Raw genomic sequence first — 8,551 nt, 5'->3', positions numbered from 1 at the left:
TGCTCCCCCCAAACACACTCCCACTCACTCCCAGCTCTCCGCATTAGTAGTAAAATAGCTATGCAAAACAGGAATAATTCTGTAAGTAAATATATCAGTTTCCTTTAGTATATTCAAAACACAAGATACTATATTTACCATATTTATATGATACATTTCAAATGCAAATTAGTAACCAGAGGTATCAAACAAAGACTCAAAGTAGCTAAATAGTAATTAAGGCCAAAAAAAAAAAAAAGGAAGAAAGAAAACTTTAACGTAGAAGAATGCTAATTGATACCAAGGGGTTGGAATCTCAAATGCCTACCCTGTGCAGTAAAACAAAGGTTTACGGAATAATCCAGATCCTAAAGTCAACTTGCAACATGAACTTTTTTTAAACAAGAAAATGCATTTGAAAGAATTTTAATTTCAAACCACATTAGATATTAAATCTCTTATACATTTGTATCGCAAATCTTTGTCACCTGGAATCATACAATAAATATGTACCTCAAAGGAATAACCTCTGGAAACAGGCAAACGACATGCCACATGCTGATAATCTAAGATGGGTATATAACAGGTATCCAATAAAAAGTTTGAGAGACTAAATAAGTAGCAAAAAGAAAAGGCTGTTCCAGAACCAGCCCTATGTCACCACATATCTCAAGTCTCCAATCAAATCTCTTTGCCCTTCTACAGCACCAGCTCTATAAGGAGGAAAGATAAATGACCACTTTTATGCAACCCCGTCTTGCAAATCTGGCAAAATCCACTCCATCAGCTCTACTACAAGAGCTCCAAAGCTTTACTATTTGGCCTAAAGTTTTGTTTCCTCTTTAAATGAAAATACTAAAAGAGCACTCTCTTCCTAAATGCATTTACCAATCAACCACACAGTATGTGTTAACTATCCGCTCTCACAAGTAGTTTTTGGTGGTGGTGTAAAAAGTTAGGAAAAAATTTTCCAAAATTATCTCAAATGCATAATTAAGTAAAGTATTTCGGTCTACAAAGTCCACGAGATTAGAGGAGAAATTAACACTGAGGGAGGCAGAAACCCACAAATGATGACAGCAAACCCTGTAAACTCAACTTTGAAGGATCAATATTCCTTTTTCTTAATCTACTTCTCACTACACAGCCCATTCCAGCTCTTTTCACACAAAATCTGCCCCTCGGGAGAGGGACATTTGGCACAAAAACTAGAGCCAAGGTGAACTTGTGGTAATTAGAATGGCAAAGAGGCTTCCTTAGGGCAGGGTTAAAGACAATGTGGTTTGGAGAAGAGAAACATCCAGCAGGCAGCAAGAACTGAGGTTGTCCTTTTATGCCCAAATCCATCACTCAAGATTCGATACAATTTGATCAAAGGATGGTGACAAGTGTAGTCCAATTGTTTCAGCTCACTCAACTAGAAGTAATTAACCACTTTAAATAAAGCTGCTCTCACAACTCAATACAACCCAAATAACTCTACAGCACAATTGTTTCAAAGTTCCATTTTACTCTCAGTCATGAGGACATCCCGTTAAATAAATCACACAAGTACAATCCTCACCCAGGTTTAACAAAAATGAAATCACTTGCTGCCCTTCTGATGCAAGAGAAGAAAACTGGACCCTAAGAAGAGTTCCTAGATCTGCTACACAAGAAAATCCACTGAGTTTTCAAGCGGCATTGTGCCTCTCTGCCTGCCATACGGTTTACGTGACCATGTCATCGCATACATAAGAACTGGAATACAGATGAGTTTCTGTGTAAATTACTGACTTTTCAAATATAAAATAGTCTTTCATATCAACATATGATGAATAATCAAAACTCATTGTATTTTAATTTAGAACTATGCTACAAGATGTTCAAATGGAAACCAAAGATACGCTAAAATGCATTAAATGTTAAATGCCTTCAGGTTATGTAGGTTGAAATCAGTCTTCTAATTCTCGATCTGAATTATAGTCAGCTTCCATTTCTAGTTAAATACTTAGGACAAATGTTCTATAATAGGCTCCTTGAAAAAATTTTCCAAAATTATCTCAAATGCATAATTAAGTAAAGTATTTCGGTATACAACTGAACTAATCAAATTGTGATTACAGTCACCTGAGAGGTTAAATTGCTAAAGTCAGTAAATGCACTACTGAATATTGTAAGCTTCTGCATTCATGCCATTGAAGACCTCCTCCACGCTTCCATCAACTGTAAGAAACTACTGAGACACACAAGGTATTAGCAGGCGATGTAAGGGGCGGACAAGATGCATAGGAGTCACCGGCTGGTTGTCCTAATTCCCTGCTACACATCAACCTCACCATTTTGAAGAGGGAGCTGAAAACCCTGCTTAGTAGAGAAAGAGGTCAGTACCCAAATTCCCTCTCCTCCCTCCTCACTCCCCATCGTGCAGCTGGCACCGTTCACTCTGGCAGACACAGCTCTCTGAACATAATGGTGCAATCACTGCTTCAAACATCGTTACTATCTAAAACAGATAACCCACTTGCAAGTTGACTATTTTTATAGATACAACATTTTCATGCAGTTTAACTGCTCTGTTTGTAATTTATTCCACATAACCAATGCTGTTTCCCTGGAAGTATCTTATATCAGAGTCCAAATAACCACAATTGCCCAGTTGTGAAAATTAGAATGCTTCCAAGTTGCCTCCTATCTGCTTGTACCCATCATCAAAACACTTCATGAACCAAATTCTGTATAAGAAAAAATTTATAAACTTTCTGGTTTATGGCCTTTGGTGACCATAAGGTTATTTCTCCCCCACTTACTGCTCTGCTTTTTCACGTGGGGGTCTTGAGAACTGGATTCCTTATTTTCAATAAGAATTTACTAGATGCACTTTATGTAGTACTTGACTCTTTGAGGTACTAAGAAAATCGAGTACATTTGAGGCATTAACAAACTTTTATTACTTTATTAAAATAGAGATCATTCTTAATCTAGACTCACTAAAAAAGAAATAATTCAATGTACATTTTAAATGGGAATTACCTTTGTTTGGATTAAAAGATAATCGTACCAAAGAGACGTTAAAAGGTTTTGCAGTGGTCTCATGAAAGGTATGTTAAATAAAATGAAATTTCACATGACATATGGAAGAAGGAAAAGGAGAAGGGCAACTCAATTTGAGTATAAGAAAGAAAGCGGGTAGTGAGGGGTATAACTGAAAACAAACACAAAAGAGGAATATATACTTGTCCTGAAAAAAATGCTAATGTCCCTTTCAGCTAAGCTTCAGCTACCGCAGCTAATGCAACCTTGAGCTCTGACAGAGAAACAGTAAAACTGGATGGTTTTAGACCACAGGAGAATGTCCTATGACATTGAACAAGAATCTGATTCTTCCCAACTTCTATTTGGCTTCTACCTTCCCTAGTGAGAATGATTTTCAAACCAGAAAGGATAAACAAATAATGTTAGCAGATTACTGAAGCTCCAAACAAACAGAGATCCTAAGAGACACTTAGCCGCCTTAAATTAGCTTCAGTATCCAGACCCAGAAGAATTAGATGCAAGGGAGTAGAAGGAATTTGCATCAATACTAGGTACCATCAGTGGTTCACTACCAGAAACAAGCTCTAATAAAGTAGACTGATTTGGGTGGAATGTATAGATTTAATACTAAAAAGGTAGATCGAAAGATGTCATGACAGAATATAGCGTGAATTTAGAAAGGCAGTGGATAAAATACCTCATAATATTCTAACGGGTATATTGAAAAGTAGCTGACAGTTCTATTAAGTGGCTTCAGTGTTGGGAGAAACGCATGCATAAAGATTGCTACTTTTAAATTTATACTAAGCTGAAGAAAGGTTCTTTAAGAGATGTATCCTGGTGTGCTGAATTCCAGCTATAGAAAACATGCTTATTAAACTTACAGATGATGTTGAGGAGAGGAATGAATATTCTGGAAGACTCAAGATCCACAAAGATCCAGATATATTATAAACATAGGGTAAATCAAATAAGATGAAATGTAATAGGAATGATTTAAGTTCAATCAACATTTTACAAGTACCAGACAGGAACCATGGCTTCATAAGTCATTGAAAAAACAATACGTGGAACTTTTAATTGAGTTTGTGCTCAATATGAGCTAATGCCATTCATGACATAGCTCAGAAAATCTTGACCTGTATTAAGAAACATCTTAGATCAATAATAAGGTAATAATTTCATTGTATCATGTTTTAAATAGTTGTTATTTTGTTTTCATTACATAATACATGTTCATTGTAGAATACTGGAAAATGTAAGCAAAAAGAAAATAAACATCACCCACAATTCCACCACTCAAAGATGAAAACCATTTACATTTGGTGTTTATCACTCCAGACTGCTTAATGGACATTATAAATATTCATATACTTATTTTTTCTTAAAAAAAAAAATAGAATCACACTACAAATGCTATTTTGTAACCTGTTTTTGTTTTTTTAATTCAACATTATGTCAAGTCTCAGTGTATTCTACACTGGTCAAATTACATCTAGTGCATTTTGTTCATTTCTGCTCACCACATTTTGAGAGTCATTGTAAAATTTGGGAATATGCAAAGGAAAAAGTGAGTAGTGAAAAGTATGAAAATAACGGTTCACCTAATGCTTGATTGCCACATGACAAAAGGTTGAATGAAATGATGGTACATCCATGAAAAATTATAGATTTATAAGAAAACAACATAGCTAAATGCGCGCACCTGAAAAACTGTCCTGACAGATGAATTAGACTATTTATACTGACCCATATAGCCAAACTGGTACCAACTGCTGGAAATTAGAGAGAGGTGGATTTCAACTCAATAACAGAATTTTTTTAATAATTAGAGATGTCAAAAAATAGTATGGACCTAGTCATTGTAGAGTTTAACAGGGCTGGAAAAACTAACTGGTAAAGAATGTTAGAGGTAATTCCTCTAGGTGAGAAGTTGGAATTAAGAGGTCCCATTCTGTTTGAAGATTTTGTGATTTTAATGAAAAACTTACTACAGAAATTTACTCCCAGTCGAATATGAAGCAAATCCATAGTCATTAAAGAAATTGAGTCTGGTGCTTTAGAGCTGCATGAGAAATAACACCACCACTAATGATGAACACCAGTGTGCTTTGCACTCACTGATTTGCACCTCACTTAATACTTACAAAAACCCTGTATGATAGGTACTATTACTATTCCCATTTTATAGAAGACAGTGAGGTTGAGGGAGATTTTTACATTTAATCGAGATCATTCTTACTTTCGCTGAAAATTGCAGCATCACCCAAGCATACGTGATTCACCACTCATTTAGTAGGTAACATGTAAGCAAAAGTATCTTCGCAAAAGTTCTTAACTAGTGAACCCTCGAAGGGCAGTCATGAAATTTTTTTAATTAGAAAAATATAAAAATTTTTAAATGAAATTATTCATAGAAAAAAAAAGTTCAGATTAGACTATCTCAACCATATAGTTCAAAATTTTGTGAATAAAACAGATCCAATGACTAAGACCTAAGATATGGTAAAGCAAATTTGACTCACAAAACTTCAAATCTTTGTTATTACTAATGATGTGACCCTGGGCAAATTCTTAATCTTCCCATCTCTTTAGTCCTTCATCTCTGAAATGAGGATCCACCACTTAAGGTGATATAAGAATTGAATGAGATGATACATGAAAGCATTTAGCACAGGATCTAACACTACTATTATACGACACGAGTAATAAGTGGGGGAGGGAGGCAAATCTATTCCACAATTCATTTCAAAATATTTTAAAATTTCAAAGTGTCATGTTTGAAGGGGGAGGGGCTACATTTTACATTTTTCTGTAAATAAATGACAATCGTTTATGATATAAAGCAACTAAATAAAATGTGCCTTCTCTTAGGAATTTCATTTTATGCCAAGAATCATCCAAAGAATACAATTTCAATGCCCATTTTCTTCAAAGACACTGTTTTAGTTGTTTATTCAGTATGAGTTAGACAAATCCAAGTCTAAAGCTTATTGGTTTTGGTTTTGAATTTACAGCTTGGTTCAAACTACTCTAATGAACATGTCTTTTAGTTTCACTGTTTTCTATGTGCATTGTACTACTGCCTTCTCTTACAAAACCAGCAAAAGAGAAAACTTCTCATTCAAGAAGTACATTGTGGGTCACGATTTTGATATTTTACTTAATGTCTACCAACATTAAGTAGTTGGTACTTTATTCTTAAAATTTGACATCTATTCTTTTTTTAAAAAGGTACAACTGAGAAAGTATTTACAAGATATTTCCCTTTAAATTCTATCACAAAAGTGGGCTTCTTAAAATACCATTTATCTCAATGAAATTAACTGAAGTTCTTCCTGTTTTCAAAGAATTCTTTAGTCTTATTCCAAAGGAACTGATTATTTTTAGAAAGCTCTTTCAGCATATAGGTTTCTAGCCAAGATTTTTATAACTAACATGATCTTCTGGCAAACATATTTATTTTATCTGCAACTTAAAACTGTAACCAGGTATACTGCTTCTGTATAAATTACCAGTGACTAAGTGCAATTACTAGAGCTACAATCTGAAGTATGTTCACATTGTCTACTTGTGTGTGAAAGTGAAAGTTATTTAACAAAGGAGTCATCACTTCTAAGACCTAGGGGGAAAAAAAGTCCCATAAATATTCGTTGTTCTAAAGTAAACTGCCATTTCAATAAAATGTCACTGTCAACAAATATAGATCACATATGGAGCTTTTTTGGATCCTATCACTATTTTCCAACTAAATTTATTTCACTGTAATTCAAATGTTTTCATTTACTCTAATAGCCAAGACAGTAATTAATTGCATTGTCTGACCACTATGACATATGAGAAGTGAGTAAATAACACAATATCATCCAAAAGTTTGTATTAAACACTTGTTAAGAGTAGTGCGTGTACACACACACACACACACACACACACACACACACACACACGAGTCCTTCAAAACAAGAAAATCACCTGGGCTTTAAAATTTTTTTACAAGTACAGCTAGGTTGCCTAAGAGATGTTTTAGGGCAAAGATATGAATAATGCCTCTCGAAATATCCAAGATAAATTGAAAAGCCATGATTTTAAAAACTAAAGAACTATCCTTGAATTTTATCTAGTAAATATTCTTCAGACTTCCTCCCTCCCAACTGATTTCATTTGTCCATCAATTCAACTTTTAATAGTTTTTTAAAAAACATACAAATCAACCTTGCTATTTCTGAGGTACTAGCTGCTGAATAAAGACCTTGACATTTTAAAAAATGTCACCTTAGATTCTCCAAGCAATATTAGTCTCACCTGCAACATCTTCACGTTAAAAGGCCTCTATCATATTCCAAATACACTATCTCAATCCTTCATCCTGAGATATAAAATAATCAAGTTTTCACTCAGCTATGCCCAGGTGACGGAAAGTACTCCTGGGGGTTGCCAAACCTGCCTCATCAAGTTTTATGCACACCCTGTACTGATGCCATCTCATCAGAAGGTTCACTTTCTTCATTTTGTGGGATCATAATGCACAGCAGAGCAAATGCCTTCTGCAAGAGAAGGTATCAGCAACCAAAGGCTGTGGCTTTTGCAGGATAATCGCATGCACGCAATAGCTTCTCTGTCAATTTCATTTAACTAGACCAAAAAAAAAAAAAAACCAAAATGCTGGGTTTCAGGCTGAAAATATATAACAAACATTGATGGGAAGCAGGTGGAACGCCGGTTTTCTTCCAGCAACAAGAGTACATGTCCAAGTTCTGCACCACAGCTCAGAGAAAAGTAGCTACTGACGCATTGATGGAAGGCTATTTTAAAATTACTCAAAGAATCTAAGGCATCGTTCTGACTGGGAGGCTCAAGCGTCCTCTCCATACACACTGTTTGCCTGCCTAATTTAAGAATGAAACGCTGGCAGCCAGCAGGTGCAATAACCAGGAGGAGGAGGACGTATCCATCACAATGCACAAGGAGGTATGCAATCTTGGAGCTGCTGCCCATCCTTACCTTAGCAGATTAGACAGGGGCAGGGGTCCAGATCCACCGCCCAGGATCCCTCCTTTCCTGCCAGACAGGAGTTTCTCCACCAGAGCCACATTGCCAGTGCGAGCAGCTTCCAGCAGCTCCTGGTCCTTCCCCATAGTCTCTCACCGACTCCCTCACTGAGTCCTTTCCCCCTCCGGGTTCTTCTCCCCTCCCACCCCCACTCCCCAAAATCCAGGGCCGTCTCCGCCCCACCCTACAATAATGCCAGGGCTTCAGTACGACGAGATCCCTGCAGCCCCAATCCGGGAACACCGACCACTCTGTCCTCCTCTTCGGAGCGCAGCTTTTACAATGGGGATCAGACCATGTCTTGGAAGAGGGGCTGGCCCAGCTGGGAGCCGCGACGCGCCCCCACAGCCACTCCCCTGAATTCCTGAGGCCTCCTTCCCGCGGGTGGGGCGTGAGCGGGTGGGGACCGGGGATGCTTTTGAGGAGCAAGCGGAGGATGGTGAGAACTAAGGTCGGAGCAGGAGGCGGCGGAGACCGTCCTCGCTGGAGCCGGGGCGCAGCGAACGGC

At 37.1% G+C, this 8,551-nt stretch overlaps 1 protein-coding gene across 7 annotated transcripts in view; it reads right to left on the bottom strand.

Moving 5' to 3' along the window:
* The window catches only part of ANKS1B (ankyrin repeat and sterile alpha motif domain containing 1B), an 831,972-nt gene extending 823,429 nt beyond the window's left edge, over nucleotides 1-8,543 (bottom strand). For 5 of the 7 annotated variants that reach the window (XM_006914572.2, XM_025048663.1, XM_025048664.1 and 2 more), the window contains exon 1: nucleotides 7,996-8,543. In XM_006914572.2, the coding sequence (XP_006914634.1) occupies nucleotides 7,996-8,129 (134 nt within the window). In that variant the 5' untranslated portion in view covers nucleotides 8,130-8,543. The remainder of the gene's footprint in view (nucleotides 1-7,995) is intronic. The other 2 variants (XM_025048666.1, XM_006914571.2) reach the window with 2 other exon arrangements.
* Nucleotides 8,544-8,551: the final 8 nt, after the last annotated feature.

Source organism: Pteropus alecto, unplaced genomic scaffold (assembly GCF_000325575.1).
Source record: "Pteropus alecto unplaced genomic scaffold, ASM32557v1 scaffold94, whole genome shotgun sequence".
Classification (NCBI taxonomy): Eukaryota; Metazoa; Chordata; class Mammalia; order Chiroptera; family Pteropodidae; genus Pteropus; species Pteropus alecto.
Note: the sequence above shows the minus strand (reverse complement) of the source record. Positions and strands in the feature narration are given on the sequence as shown.